Genomic DNA, 22,798 nt, shown 5'->3' on the forward strand with positions numbered 1-22,798 from the left:
TCGCTGGGTAACCATAGTTACCTCTGTGTTACAGTGCATTATATTGATGGACAGTGGGAGCTGCATTCACATGCTCTACTGTAATGAATTGCTTGCACAGCAGAGGAACGTTTCAAATAAAGTCAGCACACTTAGCACAGACACTACTGCTACTGTGTAAAGGGAATACTGCCGTTAAAAAGCAACCTATTTGTTTAAAGTGTAAAGTTGTGTATAAGTGCAGACCAAATGTTATTGTACTTTTGTTCATATAGCAGTACTTTTAAAATAAAAGTGCGCAATACACTACTTTTGAATTCATTATTGAACTTTGCGTAATTATGCGATTTATTGCAATAAAAAATTGTAATCGTTGCCCAGCACTAGATTTAACATATATTCCAGTTGACTGAGAGGTTTGCCTTATTTACAAATTTGCATGCTTAGTTAGGTAGTGATACACACCTCCTGAGTCAGTATAGCTTCAGCTTTCAGCAGTCATGCATTTTTCCATGTGAATCCACAGCTTCTGAACACTGTGTATTTTGCCACATAGCAACTTTTCTCACATCGACATCACGAAAATCCTCTATGTGGAAACAAATCTGTGCAAGACTGGAAGACTGGGACGCTTACTGAAAGATGGATTCGCCCAAACTGCGAGTCACAATCCCTGCTCTTCACGTCCTCTACTTGCTCAGTGTGTCTTTTTTTATTTTTGTCCAGGTCAGAAAGGAGTAAGGAGGAAATAAGAGGAAGCAAGGAGAGGATGCGTAGCAGAGGGTTTGACTGATACCTCCTAGTCTTCCAACTGCTGGAAAATGAGTGGAAGGAAGGAAATAGCCCCATGATAAACAGGAAGAACTTCTGCCCCTAAGACAATAACACATCCTGTGGCTGATGCACACACACTTACAGAGGCACACTAGACGTTTACACTCAGTAACATGCATGTGTGTCCACATACAAAGCTTCACATATTCACACACACATAAACAGACTTTATGGCTGCCCAACCAGCACGGTGTCGACAGGTACAATCATTTATTATTATAGAAAGTTCTCCATTGTCACAGACTGCTGTGGAGACCGAAGATGGAGAGATAAACAGCTTAGCCTGGAGCAAGAGGTGGAACATCACAGGAGAGCAAGCTTTCTCCTGCACTTTTACCACTGATCCTTGAGTTTATTTATGACAGGAAACATGATTTGCGTCAGCAGCACTCTTTTTCCATTAGCTATGTGTCTGCTTTTCTGTGGTGCAGGAAGTGCAATGTCCACAAGGTGGCAACATCTAAATCGTGTGTGACCTCATATTGCATCTATGCTCTTCAAAGTAGAATAATCATCTTTTAGACCTTTTTTTCAGTAACATCTTCTGTTTACCATTGACAGAGAACAAAACTGACTTTTATATCTTTGTCTATCCCCATTCCTAAATGATAGGAATAATGTGGTAATGTTTTCTTCTTTCATCCATTAGCTTTCTAAATTCTACTCAACTCAATGTTTGAGGCCTATCTAAAGAAGGCCTCAACCTCTAACTAAAGAAAATGTCTTTTAAGTGACAGTCACTGAGAACAATGCCAGCTGGCCCAGTGGAAGACTTGGAAATCCGACAGGTTAAGTGTTTTGGAAATGGCCCAGAAAGGAAATGCATCAGAGCCAAGCAGGTAAAAGTTTTAACAGCAGGTTCACGGATTTGGAACGGGACTAGGCAGTTTAGGGATTTGAAACAGCAGAAGAAGTAGCGGCGCACTTACATGGCACTGCTTCCAGTTCCTTAGTATCCTCATCCTTCTCGCTGTCTCTATTCTCCTCCTCACTGTCCTTTCTGAACTCCAGGGGAGATGGCAGCTCGCTATCGTCTGTATGGGCGTTCTGCTCATCGACCACTGAATGGAGGAAACACATGAATGATTAAGACAATACAGTATGCATTACATCATTTTTTAGGCTTATTGTAACACATAGAGGCAGACTCTGTGTTTACATCGATGATGCTTGGTGCTCAAACGCAGTGAAACTGGATGGACAGTTTCATTTTATGTGAAGGTGAAACCATATTATCATCACTATTTTGTTTTGTATGTATATGTATATGTCATAACGGTATATTTTGGTTTATTTTATTTTATTTTTTTATTTTTTTATGTTATTCTATGAATTTAACTATCTTTTCCTATGTGTGTAGCATGAAGGAACTGCAAACTCTCATTTCGTTATACAAGCTTGTGTTGTATACATTTCAGGAAACCTTACTTAAATTGTGCAGTTTGTCACTGTAGCCTTATCATCTATGTTTTATAAATAAAGTTGCTTCAGATAAAAGAGTGTGTATACTATCCAGTGCTCGCCAAGCAGAAAGTCTCTCTTGTGTGGTGGCTGCTTTGTGTGCTTGCTGATAGTTATATACCCACACAGGTGCCATTCTTTGCTTCTCCCCATAGGTTTTATTCCCACTTGCAGCTGCCTGTACAAACAGAGACCGATAACATTCTGACCACCTTGGCCGCTTGTGGTCAGAATGTTCTGCAGCCCCTTGTCAAGTCTCTCAAACCCTCACACTGCCCATTTTTCCTGCTTCTAACCCATGAAATGTTCTTTTGAAGCCTAATATATCCCACCCCTGACAGGAGCCATGAAACCAGATAATCAGTGTTATTCACTTTACTTGTCAGTGCTCACAGTGTTACGGCTGATCAGTGTATATTGTAGGTGAAGTAAGTAAGTGAAATGAGCATGTTTAATTACACTTTTCGTCTTTACTTGTATGTTTATTTAGCAGGGACAAGGCACAATACATGTATTGTACCACATATAGCTAAAAGCTAATTTTCATCTGTTGACATCAAATCTGGCATCTTAATATCTCCACTGACCAAAAAACAGAGGTCATTATAAGGCAGATTACCTTTTGCATGATGGTAAGAAATTCTACTTAACATAAACATTAATTTCAGCCTTCTAATCACAAAAATATGCATCTCATACAATTTCCAAAGAAGATAAAATAAGAAAACTAGCATGAAAAGAAAAGGTTGGGTAAAAATCCCTCCACAATAACTAACAAAAGGTGTGTGTTACCTCTCTCGGCCTGCTCTATGATCTGTCGCACAGCTTTCTTCAGACTGTTGGCCCTGAGCATCAGCTGCTCCCTGCTTTTGAACAGCTGGTGTGAGGAACCCACTCCTCCTTTCTCCGTCTCCTCCTCCTCCAGCTTCTCCTTCAGCTCCGTCAGGCTGTCCTCGCTGGCCTCCTCTTCTTCCTCCTCCTCTTCCTGCTCCTCCTCCACAATGGGAGGGGTGGAGTGGGGCAGTGGAGGCAGGGCCTGGCACTCTGCGTTGAGGGTCTGGAGGAGGGAGTCCAGTTTCTCGTTCAGGATGGCACACTGAGGGGAGACACAAGCACAGGCTGGATAGAGTGCTGTGGCTGCATTTAAAAGATGGCAAATTGAATACACGGGGAGAGGCCTTTCAGCACAGGCCGGTGACGGATGTTGTGTGCGTTGGTTTTGAGGCTTACTTTGAGAGACATTGTATCACACTCCTCAGCGTTCTCTGTACTCTTTTCATAAGCTTTTCCCACTTTGGCAACAAAATCCTTTACTGTTTCACACAGGATCCTAAAAAACAGAAGGAAAACATGAGTGTGTCTTGGCGTAATACACGAAGAAAGAAACAATGAAATCAGTCAGATGGCTGTTGTTAAGACTAAGCCGATTCAAATTTCACTCTTTTTGTAACATTCATTATGAATGCAATTTAAGATCTATTTTACATCCATACTGGCAAAAACAGGTAAGATGGATATGAAGGAAAATCTGTACTGTTTCCATATTGGTTTTGTTTTGTAATTGTTACAGCATGATCAATACAAATTGTTCTCCAAAACACATTTAAAAGAAACTGAAAAATGCCTCCTTATGCAAGTTATGCTAACTTTATTAATCCAATCAATTTTAAATGTTTAAAATCCTGTCAAAATTATATTTAAGATGTTTTAAGGCCTAAATGTAAGATTATTGGATTTTAGACTTCTTAAAATAAGACCCTGCACAAGTTACAGCTCTTACAGAGTTTACAGCTCTGCTTTCAACAATATACCATAAAAATTTATTTCAGCGCGGTATCACCTATAAGAACTGTACCATCATTTAAATACGTCTTTATTTGTGAAGACAAAACAAGATTTTAGAAAAAAACTAACAAAAACTAACTGAAACAATATTGTGTTCATAGCTGAATAAAATAAAAATATACAGGAAATGTCTTTAGTTTTAATATTTGTCAATTTGGTCAAATTAGTCAACACAACAAGCATTGGCGCATTTGTTAATTGAGACTGGGATGTCTACATGACTGAGTGTGATTGTACTGTAATACCTATTCTATATATTATAATAAAAAGAGTAATACAAGGTATTTTAATTGTCATTTAACAATGCAAGGTTATATAATGAAATTTAGGTTGTAGTTCCCTTTTGCTACTGGTAAAACAAAAAAAAACTGAACTTCCTTAATCTTGCCTCGCACAAATATATCATAATTAAAAATGTAAAATTACATTAATACTGAAACTAATAAAAACTAAGACACAACTCTAAATATGAAACAATTAGAATCTAAACTAGAGAAAACCCCACTCTGGAAACTAACTGATCAACTCTGGTAATAGTTGTTGAAATTGTTGTTGATTATTTTCCGCCTGTTTGGGGTCATGCTGGTTTGCTAATACCACTCACTTGGCAGAGGAGATGACCACAGAGTGCTGCTCAGAGTTGAGGATCTTTGTGAGGTGAGCAGCTACTGAGTCTTCATAGGCTGAAATGTGAAACTGGAGAGAAACACACAGAAAGTAAACATGTTTATGTTATGTTTAAAGCAGTTAGTGCTTGAAACGTAGAGAAATATATAGATACTAGGGTTTGTGGGAAAAAACTCTTTGTTCAGCTGAGCTCTGAACCTAAGCCTAGGTGAGGGTGAATTAAAAATGACAGGCACTATTTCCAGCATGTGCTCAACTACTTCCTCCTCACATCTGTCTGTCTGGAAGCCCTGCTGGGTTTGATTGTGTCTACCGATGCGTGTGAATATCTGTCAACTCCTGTGAGTACCTGGCAGTCGTCGGCTCCCTCAGGCGTGGTGGGGCAGCTGTGTTTGGGTGGGATCTTAATCTCATAGGTCATGATGCTCCAGCGGTCCAGCATCTTGGTGCTGGCTCTCTCCAGTTTCTCCAGTATCTGAGGCAGCTGGGTGTCGTCATCGCATGATGGACCCCAGCCCAGCACCCGTGCCAGATCGTTACCCGTGCCTAAGGGCAATACCCCCAGCTGGCACTGAAAAAAAAAGCTCAATTGGCACCTTTACCAAGGACACATTGGTTTTTATCTTTAGCTTACTCTCTTCTGGCAATTTCTGCATTAAAGGCAGATGATTATCTACATTATATGTTTATGACAGTAGGCAATTATATATATATATATATATGACACTATAGTTATATATATAATATAGTTACCCGGTTAGGCTATACTAGACAGGAGAGAGAGAGAGATAGATAGATATATAATATTTAAATAAAGTAATATTTAAAGTTCTGCCCAATGTAACAAAATGTTTGTTGACATCACAGTGTATCCATCATACTACTAATACTTATCGCAGTACCTGTTTGTGTAGATTGAGTTTGTCGATCTCTGAGAGGACCCAGCCCACGCTTCCATCGCCTCCACACACCAGGATCCGGAAGTTGTCAAACTTCTGAAACAGGCGCAGACTGACAGAAACACACACACACACACACACTTAACACTATTCACTTATTCTGTTGGTCAACCATGCATATATATTTATGGTTGCATCTATACACATCAGAATCTGGTGAGCTGTTTCTGTCTGCTTTCCTCACCCGAGGTGTGGCCCGCCATTGACTAGGTCAAAGACTTGAGCTGGGTTGAGGAGCTGCTTGAAGCGTCGTAGGAATTTCACTCCCTGGTTGTCGCCACTTTTGGAGTTGACGAAGACCAGGAGGGGACTGGCACATGATGGGGGACAGGTGGCCTTCCAGAAACCTGAGGAGAATTGGCAACAGAGAGGGAAAAAGTGAATATCTGCTCCAAACTGAACTTCATACAGCTCCATCCAACAACTGGATACAACAGTGAATAAAACCAAGACAACCTGCATTAAATAACACAATGGGTAAGTAGAAAAATATGTTTTTTTGGTGATAAATGACTGAACTGCAGTGCTGTTCATGCCACGGACCCCCAATTTTGGTTAAAAAGGGTAAAATTAGAATTAGAATTAAAATTAGAACAGAAGAATTAGGGTTAGGGTTTTGTTGTATTTACAGTTAGGGTCGAGCTGAATTAGGGTACATGCACCTTTTTTGGTCCACTTCAGGTACTGTCTATGCACCAACAGGGCTGGAGTTGAGAATCTTTGTGAGGTGAGCAGCTACAATTTGCCCCACAGTTTGAGGACCATTTGTAATATCGATCCTTTAAGGTTCTATAACCAGTAACCAGGGTATAAGTCAAACCACAGCAGCAGAGCTAGACGCAGAAGCTGGTGGGAAGCATCGTTAAACGACCTCATCAGGTGCGTGAGGCTGAGCGTAATAATATGTGGAGGCACGGCACATGCCAAAAACACGTGTTCTGCTTCATAGTAGAGCACGAACACACACTCACAACCAGCTACACACACATACACTAATCTGTGAGAGGTAATGCAACAAGAGGTTTCTGTGCTTGCAGCATAATCTGTATACCCCCACTGCATTTACAGCTTCGTGCATATTAGGGCTTCCACCGTGTGTGTGTAGCACTACTATCTCCTCCTGGCACTCCCTCTTTTCCCTTTTCCCCCCTTGCATCCTCATTCACTTCTTCCTTAATCTCTTTGTCAACCATCTTCAATTTGTGTTCCTTTCTGAATGTCTCTCTCTGTGATCTTGTCAGTGAAGGATGGATTGAGGGAGGGTTGAGTGGAAGAGAAGGAGGGAGGAAGGGAGGGAGTCACAACGCACCAGCACATGCTACAGTCTTCCCCCCAAGCCAATTACAACCAAACTCCCTCCTCTTCCCAGCCTGCATTTGGGCAGAGGGGGTACTGGAACGTGAGGAGATACAGAGAGAGAGAAGGAAGAAGAGAGGAAGAGGGAGCTGAAGGATGTCTCTTTTTTTTCTTTGTGTCTTATCCTCCTCCCTTCATCTGGATTCCCCATCCTCATTTTCTCTCCCTCTCTTTTATCCATCTACCAATTAGCCAATGCCAGCTTTTTACAGACTCAGTGGGCTGCGTATGTGTACTGCATATGTGTGTGTGTGTGTGTGTGTGAGAGAGAGAGCCACTGGATTGGGCAACAGTAATCCAATCACACATGCTTATCTGAGTCTGTCTCACAGGTGCTGATCTCCATCTAAAATGGGTTTAATGTGGGCTCTGGCAAGGGCACACATACATGCACACACCCACACACACACACCCACACACACACTGAACACAGAAAAAGAGTCTTCATGTATGAAGAAAAACAAAAACTCAGACAACATCATGTTGTTCTTGTCTGAAGGGAGCCTCGGGGTGCATTCAAGCCATCTGCAGAGCTTTTCTTCTTCCGTGATGTGCGCTCTCATGAAATGATAAGTGTGTGTGTCCATTTTCTCAGCAAGTTGGGAAGCATCCAATTATAATTCTGCTCACACACACGCATCTCGTCTCAAGATGCAGATCTATTTTAAGCCCTCAGACAGGTGTGTGTGGACCTGTGTGTGTGATGGCTATTTTTAACACATAATTCCCTGGAAGACATACCGGTGCCCTGTGCCTCTCCCTAATACCTCATATGACTAGCAGGGAGCTAATAAGAAAGTATGGATTTCATTAGACCAATTACCCGAAGGGCAAATAATGATAAAGATATTGTCTTTTGCTTTCTGTTTTCCAGCCCGGGCTCCAGCTTTACAAGAGAACAGAGATCATCACCCTCTCCCTCTCCTCCCTCCTGCCACCATTCTTTCATGTCACAGAGCAGAAGGTCAAAAGTTCAGAGAGAAGACATCAGCCAACAAAATGGGATGAAATCTCTGAAATGATTGCTCATAGGTGCTGTCAGGAATCAACCTCTGACCCTTTGAGTGAGTCAGTGTGATTGCACTGTGTGTGTGTGTGTGGTGCCTACCGTCTGAGTCGATGCTGTTGAGTGCGGTAGGGGGGATGATGGAGACTTTGCACTGACCTAGAGGACACTTGCGAGGATACAGGTCCATACAGGCTGTGTGCACCTAGAAGAACCACAGAAAATACAATGTAAACATGTATGGAAGATTCCAGTCTTCATCATCTTTTCTTTTATATGGATGTACTTTTTGCCATGGCAACAGCTGCGCATGCAGATGCAGTGGTTAGTAATTGCTTTGCTACATTTCTGTTTCTTTCGTCTATTGCTGAAAACATCATTGTATGATGTCTGACTGGATTTGGGCTAGGCCAAAATTGTTTAAAACAACTTGATCAGGAGTTTTAAGACTGCTCCTGGCTGATAGTCCTGATGAAATGTGACTCAGGTTGGCCAATCAACGGTAAAACAGAGACTGTTGTGTCCACATACCTCCATCAACATCTCAGATCCTCTGATCTGACAGAGCACAGGACAAGAGTACGCAGACTCTGTGTTTACAATGATAAGCTGTGCCGTGTCACCGGGACTAAAGTATCAGGATTATTGCAACATGGACCTTTTCTTTTTCTTACAGCAATGCTGCATTCGCTGTAACTGCCAAACTGTTCTCACTACTGCCACTAGCTAGTTAGTGGTCAGCTGACTGTACCCGAACCGGGGCCAGAAAGAGCACCATAGCCAGATTGGGGCGAGTGGGCAACAGAGCCAGCCCAGTAACCTCCCAGTAACCCCCGACGGGACCAGGTGATTTACAGTGGCTCCGACCAGGACTACACACAGCGGATTCAAGCAGGGACAGGAGAGGCATGAAGCGAGAGGAATGAGTTTGTAGCAATTGTAATTGAGTTCATTTGTATCTAGACGACTAGTCAACTATTGGATTTAATTAACAACTGCTAGTTGACTACGGGGACAGCTCTAATAAATAATCTTCCGGGTCACTGTGGCAGCAGGCTAAGAAAGGTAGCTCAGACCACATTAGCCAAAATCCATATGACTGGCATATGTTCATGAAATGTTATTACCTAACTGTGGCTGCCAGCATGCAACAGTTGCAGTTACAAGCTTAAATACTGCAAATGATGAACAACACAGTTTGGTCATTTTGAAATATGACACATTCAATGCTGAGACTATGCCTTTTGTTGACTTAAATGTTCTCATTATGATTCAAATAACCGTCTTCTTGTAAATGGCAATGTAATTCAGGAATTTACAATTTATCCATGTGACAGATGTCTTACCATAGCTTTGCACCAGAGGCAGCGCCAGTCCTGCAGTCTCAGCACGCTGCCACATGTCTTATCACACACGGCACACTTGGCACTGACAGGCAGGTTGCCTTCCAACCACTGGTGAGGCATGGCAATCTGGAGGTTCAACACGCACACACACACACACACACACACACAGACACACACACACACACACACACAAACACACACAGTTGAAGAAATGGAACACTTATACGCTGTCTTCTTTTATAATTTCTTTTAGGAGCCCTTTTCTCTGTTGACACTGGGCAAACAATACAAGTCAGTGTTCAGTATTATCCAAGATTTTTTTCCTGACAGTTATTTTAACCACTTTCTATATAAAACTAAAAAAAAAAGGTTCCAAACATTTTCCTTTGGTGGGCCAAAACTGTAACTTAATGAAGCTAGGCCAAAACACCTGTTGTATTGTATTGTTGAAATGCAAAATTGCACAAGGATCCCTTAGGACTACATCAGATTATGAAAAACAATTCATGATTAGGGATCCTACATATCTAAAAAGCATTTTTAACTCACGAAAATAACCGCATGAAACAGCAATGTAATAATTTAAATTAATATTTTGTTTTCTTTCACTAGAAACATCTGGCGGCCCAAAATTAATCTTAAGACAGGCCAACTTTGGCCCACGGGCCTCACTTTGGGCAGCCTCAAAGATAAACTCTCAATACATGGATGCCTTTCAAAAAAGGCTTTCAAATGGATTTCAAGAAAAAGAAACCTACCCCATCCTCATCCTCAATGATATCCTTCCCTATGGAAGCCAGGGTGGTCCATTTACAGTTGTTAGTGGCTCTGACTGCGCAGCGTTTATGGGCTTTGAATTTGCACACTGAAAAACACAAACACACACATCAATCTGACATTGTTTTCTACCTTTAACAGCAGTTAACATTACTCAGATGGATGCACTTAAAAAGCATAAAACCTAAACATACATTGTATTACAGTAAATAGTTATGAACTGTTTTTGAATAAATGGAATAGTATTTCATTCTAAAATACATTAATTTCTAATGGTGTGATGGGAATGGCTTTTAGTTAATGCCCAGGCATTATTAGATACTAAGGTAATTTAAAAATGTTCTCGACCCTGATGCATGATTCACAAACAGACACACCCCGCAAACTACAGTGTGTGTTAATGGATGGAGCCCTAATGAGATGTCAGGGGGCGTAATTACTAACCTCCCTAAGCCTGTTCTGCACTTACGTATCTGAGAGACAGAAGCCAAGCCTGAGGACTTAGCTCCACATCATAGGTCTCAATCCATTTATCTCTCACGAGCAACAGGAAGTCTACAGCCAGGCTAAGAAAGACCCAAACCCTGGACCACACAGAACAGGTTGATCCAGATTTGCATTAAAAGCTACCTTCTGTGCTGTCTGGATACAGATGTAGAGCCTCTGGTGACAGTGACTCATATAATGCACATAGATGCATGTGTTTTCTGTAGTCTGATTTCAAGGGGAATATGACCAAATCCAACATGTTAGCAGGCATTAAGAATAACTATATAGAAATAGCCAATCTTCTCACTTATTGTCTTGTTTGTTTTGTGGTTTCTGAACTGGTTAAAAACTCCTTGTAGTTTAACTGTTCCTTATTTCCTGTCCTGCAAGTGAAACTTGTGTCATGTACATCAGTTCACACTGTATAAAAAAACAGCCACTGTAGTGCCAGGAAATTAAAAAATGTCACATTTGACTTTAATGTGCTTAATGCAGGTTGCTCTGAATAAGGAAAATGTAACGTAAATAAAACATGAATGCTTTCTATAAAGATGGAGATTGCTCTCGCCTTTTCCTCCATCAAGGATGAGGCACTTAGCGGACTCATGAATAATGTCTGTACACCAGGGAACTTTGGTTCTAGCCACTCCACCCTTGCTCACACACAAAACACACAAACACACAAACACACACACAATCTGGTCATTAGGCAGTCTACACAGATATACAAACTAAGTCATATCCGGGAGCAACAATTGATGTTTCAATCTTGTCTACCGCTAAAGGCTGTTAGAGAGCATTAGCAGAACATTAAGGGAATTCAGAGGACATGATACCACTGCCTGTTAATGGTCAGACTATACCCTGAGCATTCACAAAACAGACTGGAAGAAAACATTGTGTGAGGGTGAAATAGAGACAGAAAAAGCAGAAGGGTTCGTCTATGTGTGTTTGTGGCTGGGTAGCACAAATCAATCCCCGCCGCCCGTCCTGTGCAGAAAATCGAAGGGAAATTTAAGCTGCGTTGATTGCTGTGAAACTGTTTGGCTGGTTGCTCTCGACTTTTAATAGAGACGCTCTCCTGCTCTCTTCTGTGTTTTTTTCTTTTTCGATCATCCCTTTATCACTGTCTCTCAGTAGGCTTATTGGATTGTAACAAACAACTTCTGCACTCAATGTACATCTATAGCTTCATCTGGGTGCTATTTAATAATCAGTATCAGTAATCAAGTTTATTGTAAATACACAGTTCTATATATAGTGACATTTAAGTAGAACATTATAATAAACACTAGACCTATGTTATATACTTTGTTGAGTTGTGTACTTACATCCTTAGTGATGTTTCAATTCCATTTTTCTTTCCTGATACCAATCCTGATTCCTGAACTTTGTGTATCGGCCAATACCATGTACCAATCTGATACATTTGCATTATAATAATATACATAGTATTATTTCTTAATATGAGTATACTACTTTACCTTTATTTTCGCTATCATTGTTGTATGGCCTGGTTCAGGTTAAACCCTGAGTCAAAGAGTCAAGTAGCAGGGTCCTGTTTGAGGGCTAATAAATTATGGCTAAGTGTATAAATCTGCAATAGAAACTAATAGAAAATAATGATTTATTCATGTAGTGATACCTTCTCTACTTTCCTCTAGTTGCTGTAACTTCTGGGTAAAAACGGGATATGTCAGGAAGTGACGAAGGAAGTTGGTGAACGTGACTACATAACCAAACTAGAGCAGTGGTGGTTTCACAATAAAGACGACAACTCCAGTGATCCCAAGCAACTTCACATTGTCATATAAAGATTGATTTTTGTTTTGGCCTAGTGGCAGAAATGACATACTGTATGTTTAATGGTAAATGTGTTACTAAAACTACATTGAAAGAAATGTGGGAGGAAATCTTTATGAGGCTTTGTGTCTACTTTAAGTCTTGACTCCATGTTTTGATGAAGGCTGTCTAATTTCAAATGACCCTTCCTAAGCCCCTGCTTTGGAACCTCGGTCAACCGTGTCCTTTCCTGGCCAAGTTCAATTAATCATTAGTTAGCTAATTAGCTAGCATTTAGCTATTTAGCTTATGTTTAGCTAAAAATAGTTATCAGATATAACTAGCTAGCAAGTTTTGCTACCATTTGCTAACTTAAGATGTGACTTTTATCTTTTAACCATTTTCAAAATAAATGTGGTTGTCTTTTCAACATAGATTAGCCTAGCACATAGCATATCTAAGTACAGGAAAGAGAAAGCTGACCTAGGTTCTGACGGAGGCTTGCTCAGCTGTGATTAGAGCAGAGTGAAAAGGGGCGGGACTTAGAGTGTTTATGTGTGGAGCAGGATTTAGATCATAAGCTTTGGTCTTTCCTCTTTCTCTCCATCTCTCTATGTCTGTTCCTATTGCCTTCTGGATATGAGAGGGCCTCATTGTAGAAGATAATAAGCACTGAGTGGAGAGGCTCTTATACCAAGCACACATCTACAGGACGGACTGTGACACGTGCAAATGTACACGCGCACTCACTCACAGGGGAACGTTAGCATAATTAGAACGGGAGGATATGCAGATGGTGCTCATTAAGGTCTGCTGCCTGTCACTGACATTTCACACCAGAAAACGGAAGGCAAAAAAATTTGTGTCAACCTCCCATGTCAACCCCCTTCCCCTTAACACCCCACTTCACTGTTCTTTCACAGATAAGGTGAGGAGATGTGGCGTCATTCACAGGTTCCATTAACAGTTTTTTATGGGTAAATGGAGAGACGTGAAATTGCTAAAATAAAAATTCAAATAGCTTGAGTCCATGCTTATCTAATGCACAGTGTGACATAAAGGCTTATTGATACAGGCTGACATATAATTCATAGGTATGTGCAGTGTTAATGGAAGCTCTACTTCAAGCTAACAGTTTGATGGACACCCCACTCCACAGCCCAGAGCATTTTCAAGACTCATGCTGGCTTCAATATATCCAACCTGCTCCACTAAGGCAGACATTTGAACAAAAAGTGTTCTTAAATTACTCACAAGTCATTATGCAACATATATACCTTCTCAGAGTAGCTATAGACCTGCCAGCTCGCAGTGCTTGCAGCCTGAAATGATCTGCTGCAACGCAACAGTATGTCTGCTCTTTAAACAGACAGGAGGAATCTATCTATGAGCCAGTAATGAAATGTAAAAACGAGTGAGAGCTGCTTCAAAACGGGCCATGGATTAAAAGGGTGTTATGTAAGAAAACACTGTGTGTCTATACGTCGACAACAAATCTGGAAATTAGCATTCATGTGTTTGACAGTAAAGCGTGTGCAGTGTGTGCTACCTACCTTCGCAGGAGAGGCCGTGAGACGTGACACCGGACAAGCTATCTTTACAGACGTTGCAAAAGGTGGGCCGTGCATGGGAGCAGGCGTACCAGTTGTGCATCCCTGAGAAATGTTCCACATTAAACTGTGCCGTCTGACAAAGGAGAGGTTAAAACAGGTTGGCAGCACTGGGATGACAGTCACAGAAAGGTAAGCACAGTGCACTTTATGATAATAAAATATAACATATGAAATGATGACTGCATACTACCATTACTGGCTGTTTTCAGTCTAATTGCAAGCTGAACATGAAAATAAAAAAAAAAACATTTGTCTACCTGTTTCCAGGAGAGCTGCAACAATTAGTCCATTAATTAATTAGTTGTCAACTATTAAATTAATCGCTAACTGTTTTGATAATCAATTTTTTTAAGTCATTAAGAAAAAAAAATCTAAATTCTCTAATTTCACTCATTTTTTTGGCCCTTTATTGGATAGTGACAGGCGAAGACAGACAGGAAAGGGCCACAGGTCGGATTCGAACCCTGGGCCACTCCAGCAACTCTGTACATGGGTCGCCAGCTCCACCAACTGAGCTAATTGGGGGCCCCCCCAATTTCATCTTTATAAACATGAATATTTTGTGGTTTCTTTAGCCGAAACTGAATATCTTTGGGTCGTGTACAAAATGGGGCTGCACAATTAATCGAAATATCATCAACATTTTTTCCAGTGAAAACTTTATTTGTAATACACAAATAATCATTCATATACTAATTGTGAATCATATTTTGTATCTGTCAAAATAATGGTAATATGATGTTTTTACCATATCAAGCAGTCCTAGTACAAAACAAGACATTTGAGAACGCCACCTTGGGCTTTGGGAAAAAGTGATCAATATTTTTCACCCTTTTCTGACATTTGAGGACCCAAACAACTAATCGATTAATCGAGAAATTGATTGACAGATTTATTAATCATGAAAATAATCATTATTTGCAGCCTTGGTTTCCAACTATAAACACAAGTCAACATGTTTTCAACAAGTTCATTCATTCCTGTATCATAATGATTCACTTCCCCCCATAAGGTCTGGTCTTACTACTCTGTAGGAGCTTCACTACCTGGCATAAGGAAAGAAGACAGCAGGACGTACATGAGGACTCTACTAGCTGACAGTCATTAGTGCTCTGCTGCTCCATGATTTTATAAAAGTGACACCTGGTCAGGAAAATTGGATGCTTCTCTCCACATCAGTATACGGAGAGAGCCCACTGTGGACGGCAAGCTAATGCAAGTACTGTACAAGTGTGGGCGTTGCGTCTGCAGTAGTTGGCGCAGCCCTTGATACAGTTTGTCTTTCATAAGTAGAACAGGTGCTTATGAAAGTGGGACACTCACCAAGACATCCATGGTGGGGGCGCGTGCACGTTTCATGTGTGCACATGTATGTACCCTGTGGTGTTTGAGCTCTGGGGGTGCTGCTGCATTGCAGTGCAGTAAGGGCGCGAGGGGATGGGGTCTTATATAAGATTTCCCTCCCAAATCAAAGCCATTAAAATGCAGTGCTGCTTTCTCCCTGCGCTGGCCACGAGCCACCACTTTCAACACACAGTCCGTATTTACTTTCGCTGACAGTGGAACATTCTGAACGTTTATGGCTGGTTGGATTAGAAAAACTGGCACACAAGTCGACAGTCATGCTGTTGCCTGTTTTCTAGATTCTCCCAGAAACAATGCCTTCAATTAAAATGAGTGTTGTGGTGAAGTGACTGGACAGCAGACAAAACAATGCTTTGTGTGTTTTTATCAGTCGTAAGGGGGAAAGGAACTGGGATGTTACGAATTCCGACATGTGCTTTGTGACGATCAACATGTGTCTGGTGTGTGTGTTGATTCAACTGCTTTACTGTACCTCCGACTATAGGGTTGTACACCTGTTACTGTACATGTGGGTCCATGTGTGTTCCTTCTGCATTAACAACTTCCTAAATCCCCAGTTGCCTTCCGTGTTACTGTATATGCCACACAGCATGCAACTTTTATTCCTGCTACATTTTACACACCCATCTATGTGGACTTATTTCTGTAACCAAACCACACTAACAGGATACATTCACTTCCAGCAGCATCCTCGGCTAGAATGCATCACTGTCCAAATCTCCAAAAGAGGATTTGCCTAAACACAGATCTATTGCCTATCTATTTTCTGCAGCACTATCTCTTTACAATCCCCATCTCTTTTCACCCCCTCCCCACCATACACACACACACACACACACACACACACAAACTCGCACAGTTCTGTCCGTCTGTTGATTTGGAAAAAGGGGATTCTTACCTCGTAATGTTCTCTGGACTGGACGGATTTCAGCGAACTGATCCAGTCCTCCATCTCTTTTCTGTTCTCGGCACAGAGGATGAGCCTACGGAACGGAGTGATCACCTGGAGGGAGAGTGAGGGATGCGTGCACGGGTGAGTGAGTGAGACAGACACTGTAGCTAAAGCGAGAGAGACAAATGTTTCCAGTGCTTTCCTCCTCAGCCCTGTGGTGCCACTGAGAGGAGAGATCGTTCAGATCCGTCTTTAAGGGAGAGAAAGGATGACAAGCCCCCTCCATCCCTCCCTCTCTCTGTCTCTCTCTCATCAACTCTAGCTCACTCACCCCCTAACACCTTCTAGAGTTAGTCTTTTCCTCTGCTCCAGCATTTTTTTCATCTTGCTCTTAGCTCTTCATGTTGCTTTGAGGCAGATATGTGCTGACAGGCGAAGCGCCTCAGTAAAGGCTAAGAGCCCCTCCACCCCCCTCTTCTCTCTGTGTGAGTGTGTGTATGTGTGTTTAAAGGACAGTCTCCCTGTAGATAACCCTACAGACATACAGCACCCTTTCAACATCCCATCACTTATTTATGCTCTCTCATCTCTTCTTTCTCTTTGTCTCTCTCTCCCTCTCTCTCTCTCTCACCGTGTCTGGACCATCGCTGTTCACCTCAGAGAGAGAAAGGAGTTTGCACACACACACTCACAATGTGGGCAATATCACACTAATCAATATTCATATGCTAGCAGTGATGCTGATGTTTCTACCTATGGCTAGTCTTGCACAGGTTACCGAACACCTAAACACAGATGTCCTTTCAATGTCCTCTGAATGTGAAGTTTGACACAGCTTGTTGTTGTTGTTTGATTTGAGTGGCATCAGACAACATGACATTACTGCAAAAAAAAAAAAAAAAACCTGCAACCATTTAAAGGACCAGTGTGTAGGATTTAGTGGCATTTAGGGCACTACTTTTGCAGATTGCAACCAACTGAATTCTTCGATTCGATGTAAATGAGCCATGTAGCCATGTGAGCCAAATATCACGAGCAGATGGAAATAAAATGTAATATACGAAACAAAGTGCAGAAAAAGGCCTGAAATAAAGTATACGCTCACGGAAATAAAGTGACTAAATGACCAATAAAACGGACTGAAACGGAAACAAAGCACGGCTGTGCGCGTGAAAGGATAAAATATATAAATAAATAACCGAAATACTAACGAATATTCAAACAAAAGCCGTCAGATTTATTTGAAAAAAAACCTGTACAAATGAATATTAAAGGCTGAGAACGAAAAGTGAAACAATGGCAGAAGGAACTGAACGTGGAGTCACTAAAGCCGGTGTTCCTGAAATGGACGCTGCGCAACAAAGGGAGGCGTTCAAATCACTCAGAGGGAAACTTTCACATTGTACTGTACACGGAAAATGAATGAAATAAAAACAATGATGAAAGAAGGTGTTGATGTTGCCAATATCAATGAAAGTGCAAATGCGCACTGCTGGATGAATTTAAAAGGTGTCATAAAGCTGTTCAGAAACTGCTGCCTGAGGATGTGAGAATAAATGAAACTTTGGACTGGTATGAGCCAAAAATGGCTGATTATGATGCTTTTCTGACTGAGGTAGATCAATGGATAAAACCTCAGCCTGACCCACAAACTCTTGTGGATTTTGGGGACAGTATCTCACAGACTGGTTCAAAGGGTTCAAAAGTTTCTAAATGTTCAAAATCTTCATCCATTGCTTCAGTACGCATGAAGGCTGCTGCAGACAAAGCTGCTCTACAGGCCAGAGCTGAAGCTCTTAAAAAGAAACATGAACTGGAAATGGAAAAGCATCAGCTGGGTTTGAAGATGGAATCTCTGGACTTGAAAGCAGATATTGCTGCAGCTGATGCAAGGTTGAAGGCTCTGGAGGAATCTGAAGGTGAAGAATCTGGAAAACAAATGGAGGAACAAATAAATGTATCTGACAAAATAGAAGTAAGCCTAGAACAACTGGAGTTTGCACGCATAGGAACTATACCTAAAACACCCTTACAAAATGATACACACTCGGTACTCACCACTAACTGGAATCACAGAAAAGCCTGAGCAACCACCAAGGGCTACAACAAACCCTCATACAACCAGAGTTGTTGTCTCTGAGGGACCACACAGACGAGACCAATCTACTCGCAGAAGTGAAATAGCTCAGAGCCTTGATCTTACAAATATTATGCAAAGACAGACAGACTTGGCAGATCTGCTGGTGATGCAGCAGAAAGAAGCTAAACTAAACTGCCAAGAAGGGAGTGCTGGTGTTGTGACGGTGATCCTTCCACTTTCCGAGCCATTATATGAAAGGCTTTCATGCATAAGATCGAGGAAAAACTCAACAATAATGAGGATTTTCCTGGAACAGTATACTGTTGGTAAGCCAAAGGAACTAGTGCAAAGCTGCTTTCACACAAGTGCAACAACAGGCTATGATGAAGCAAAGCGCCTACTAAAATATCACTTTGGTGATAACTTCAAAGTCACAACGGCATACATGGAAAAGGCCTTAAACTGGAACTTAATACGCACAGATGATGGAAAGGCACTTCACAGCTACGCCCTCTATCTAAGGGGCTGTGGTAATGCAGTTCAGGACCTCCCATACATGTCAGAGCTGGATTTACCATCTAACATGAAACGACTTGTTTCCAAACTACCATTTCAACTTCTTGAGAAATGGCGGTCTGCTGTATGTAACATCATTGAAAGAACGCAGCAGAGACCTAAATTCCATGACCTTGTTCGGCTTATAGAAAAACAAGCCAGAATAATTCAAGATCCTGTCTTTGGAGATATCCAGGATACTGCTAATGGGAGAAAATACAAAAATGACTTGCCTTATATGAGATCTAGCAGCAAGAAAAGCTTTGCTACAGCTGTAGTTCCCAAGACAGAAGCCAACACGAACACCAATGCTAGGAAAAAGGGGGACAAGCCAGAGGGCATCCGTACAGCCATTGATGCTTTCATCAAACCTTGTGCTTTCTGTAAAGAAGATCATGTGATGGCAACATATCAAGCAATGACAAAGATTCCCCACAAGGACAAAGTTGAGCTGCTAAAGAAAAATGGACTCTGCTTTGCCTGCTTGGTCAAAGGTCATATGAGTAAAGAATGTAAACGTGTCGTTCCTGTGAGACGAAACATCCCACTGTCTTACATATGGAGAACTTTACCCCAGGAAATGCCAAACCAGCAGCTAAGAAGGATCCAGACACCAGGAGCAATGGCATTGCTAAAGTTTCATCAGCAGCACAAATTGCTATGATACCATCAGCAGCACAAACAGGAGACAGAATCACAGACTACAAGTTGGCAGTGGTACCTGTAAAGATGAAAGCACATAAAGGCAGTTGTTTGATAGAAACCTATGTGTTTCTAGACCCTGGAAGCAATGCTACTTTCGTCACAGTGAAACTGATGGAACAGTTGTCTGTCAGAGGAAAGAAAACTGAAATCTTACTCCGAGCGACAGTACTACAGTACTACACCTATGGATGAGCATGGTCGACCACGGATAATGTCCAACAAGATATCTGTGGTTAAGCTGGAAGAGCTCCTTGTACACCAATATAACCTGGACTTCTCAGAATTGGCCTACAATGAAAACCAAGAACACTCATTTGAAGACAAGCAATTTATGCATGTGATGAACAGCTCAGTCAAAAAGAAAGATGGCCATTATGAAATACAACTTCCATTCCGTCAGAACAACATCAGCCTGCCAAACAACAGGAAGGTGGCGGAACAAAGAGCACTAAGTTTTGCCCACAGATTCCAGAAAGATGAAGCCTTTCGGAAAGATTATAATGGCTTCATGAATGATGTATTAAGGAAAGGGCATGCAGAAAGAGTGCCAGAGGAACAACTCCACCGGAAAGATGGAAGACTGTGGTACATTCCTCACCATGGTGTCTACCACAAAAGGAAAAAGACGATCCGGGTGGTGTTTGATTGTACCTCTTCATTTCAAGGAACTTCCCTGAACTCTGAGCTGCTGCAGGGTCCTGACCTTACGAACACCTTGTTGGGTGTATTCCTCAGATTCCGACAATAACCAGTAGCAGTGATGGGGGACATCGAAGGAATGTTCCATCAAGTAAGAATACCGGAACGTTCTGTGTTGAACTCAGTATACGATCCTCTCGGGTTCCTAGCACCAGTTATGCTGACAGGGAAAGGAATACTGCAGGACCTGTGCAAGATTAATTGTGGATGAAGGGATTGCAACTGCTTACACAAACAAATGGAAGGAGTGGCTGAAAGACCTTGACCTGAGAATCAGGAGATGCCTTAGGCCACCAAATTTTGAAGTTACTAGCGCACAGATGCACCACTTCTGCAATGCAAGCGAGCAAGGTTATGGGACGGTCATCTATCTGAAACTGACTAGCGACCATGGACTACCTCACATTGCGTTTGTGAAAGAAATCAAATGATCGCAAAACTCAGAACAAAATATTGGATCATTAGAGCAAACTCTGCTGCAAGAAGGATAACACAGGATTGTGTACTCTGCAGGAGATGGCATGGTACAGCAATGACACAAAAAATGTCAGACCTACCTCTACACAGGATAACACCTGACTTGCCACTCTTTACCCATACTGGACTGGACAACTTTGGTCCCATAGAAGTCAAGCATGGCCGCTGCAGAATGAAGAGGTATGGAGCCTTGTTTACATGCCTCGCAAGCAGAGCAGTACACCTAGAGATGGCCTACTCAATGGATACAGATTCTTGCATTTCTGCACTCCGTCAATTTATCTGCAGACGAGGCCAAGTGAAGGAGATTGTCTCTCTTGACAATGGTACAAATTTCGTTGGTACAGAACGAGAGCTGCGTGAAGCACTTACTCACCTTGACCTCAATAAGATCCAGCATTCGATTCAAGCTGAAGGTATCAAATGGACATTTAATCCTCCCTATGGTTCCCATCATGGAGGCGTATGGGAGCGGCTAATCTGGATAGTGAAAAAGATCCTCTACTCCATCACAAGGGAACAGACCCTGGATTATGAGAGTCTCCAAACGGCTCCATACGAAGTAGAGGCAATCATGAATGACCGGCCAATCAGTCATATCTCAGGATGTGAAAGATCCAGAACCTCTGACACCCAACCATCTGCTTCAAATGACGAGAACGCCTACTCTTCCACCTGGACTCTTCGACAAAAGTGATACCTATTCCAGAAGAAGAAGATAGAAACAGACCCAATACATATCTGATCTCTTCTGGAAACGCTGGACACGAGAGTACCTCCCATTGCTGCAAGAGAGACAGAAATGGAATAAGGTTAAAGAGAATCTAAAGCATGGAGACTTAGTGCTGATCATCGATGAAAGCTGACCACGCAACTCCTGGCCCATGGGAAGAATCACGGAAATTTTCCCAGACAAAAAAGGACATGTACGTCGGGTCAAGATCAGGACACAAAATGGCACCTTGGAAAGGCCCATCACAAAGCTGTGCCTTCTACACATGACACATGACATGACCTGATGAGACAGGTCTGACCTATGCCCCTTTTTCTTTTTTGTTACTCGACTCCTGAAAAGGACTATTTTGAAAGGACTTTATTTTAACGTCTTTCCTATTTTTTCTCCTTTTTCTCAAACAAGGATCTGTGTTGAATCTTTTTGTTGAATTTTTATGAACTTGTTTCGCAAAAAATTGACTATTAATGGATTATTTTTTGCTTATTTTTGAAATTCTATGGACACTTTACTTGACAATCTTGAATATTGTCACAAAGGACTCTTGAGTGTATGCTTCTGATGTATAAATGTATGAATTGCCCTATACTGGTCAATTAGGGGCTGGAATGTTGAAGCCATTACACTAAATCTGTGTTTCACATATACCATATCATACTCATGTGAGCAACTTATAATCATGCTGCCATATATATCAAATTATGCTGATCATAATTAAGTACTGTTAATCAGTGGTATTGCTGAGATGATGATGTGATGATGTAATGATGACGTAACAATGACGTAACAATGCCGTCATGATGACGTCAGGGGGTGTTAACTCTACATATAGACGTCACCTGAGGTGTTTTTGGCTAAAGAGCGGAAGGGCTAACTATTTTTTAACCGCATTAGAGAGACAAAGCAAGTTTTTCTGTTTCATATAAGTTTTGTTTATTGTTATGTTGCTTTGATGAAATAAAAGGACGAATTATGGTGACACTACGACAGAATGCGCGTTGATTTTACAGACCGTTCCTACATTTCACATACATTTTTCTTTGCTCCAGCGGACAGCTGAATATGGCAATTTAGAAGCAGTGGCTACTCATAGAGATTTCTATACCCTCCTCCTATGTAATGCATATCTAAGAAGAAATACTTTGAAATGCAAACTGCACAAGCCAAAACATAAAATTTTACTGCTATTCTCCATTTCCCAGCGCAGAACCTTAATGT

At 41.5% G+C, this 22,798-nt stretch overlaps 1 protein-coding gene across 1 annotated transcript in view; it reads right to left on the reverse strand.

Annotated features, from left to right (window-relative positions):
• The window catches only part of LOC118338661 (diacylglycerol kinase eta-like), a 45,705-nt gene that overhangs the window by 702 nt on the left and 22,205 nt on the right, over positions 1 to 22,798 (reverse strand). The window contains exons 5-16 of the mRNA XM_035675939.1: positions 16,338 to 16,442; positions 14,015 to 14,147; positions 10,172 to 10,278; positions 9,414 to 9,539; positions 8,170 to 8,272; positions 5,890 to 6,052; positions 5,649 to 5,757; positions 5,096 to 5,317; positions 4,724 to 4,815; positions 3,505 to 3,604; positions 3,067 to 3,370; positions 1,743 to 1,874 (exon numbers count right to left, since the gene is read on the reverse strand). Of these exons, the coding sequence (XP_035531832.1) occupies positions 1,743 to 1,874; positions 3,067 to 3,370; positions 3,505 to 3,604; positions 4,724 to 4,815; positions 5,096 to 5,317; positions 5,649 to 5,757; positions 5,890 to 6,052; positions 8,170 to 8,272; positions 9,414 to 9,539; positions 10,172 to 10,278; positions 14,015 to 14,147; positions 16,338 to 16,442 (1,696 nt within the window). The remainder of the gene's footprint in view (positions 1 to 1,742; positions 1,875 to 3,066; positions 3,371 to 3,504; positions 3,605 to 4,723; positions 4,816 to 5,095; positions 5,318 to 5,648; positions 5,758 to 5,889; positions 6,053 to 8,169; positions 8,273 to 9,413; positions 9,540 to 10,171; positions 10,279 to 14,014; positions 14,148 to 16,337; positions 16,443 to 22,798) is intronic.

This window comes from Morone saxatilis, unplaced genomic scaffold (genome assembly GCF_004916995.1).
Source record: "Morone saxatilis isolate NCDOM2014 unplaced genomic scaffold, NCSU_SB_2.0 Contig5, whole genome shotgun sequence".
In the NCBI taxonomy this organism is placed as follows: domain Eukaryota; kingdom Metazoa; phylum Chordata; class Actinopteri; family Moronidae; genus Morone; species Morone saxatilis.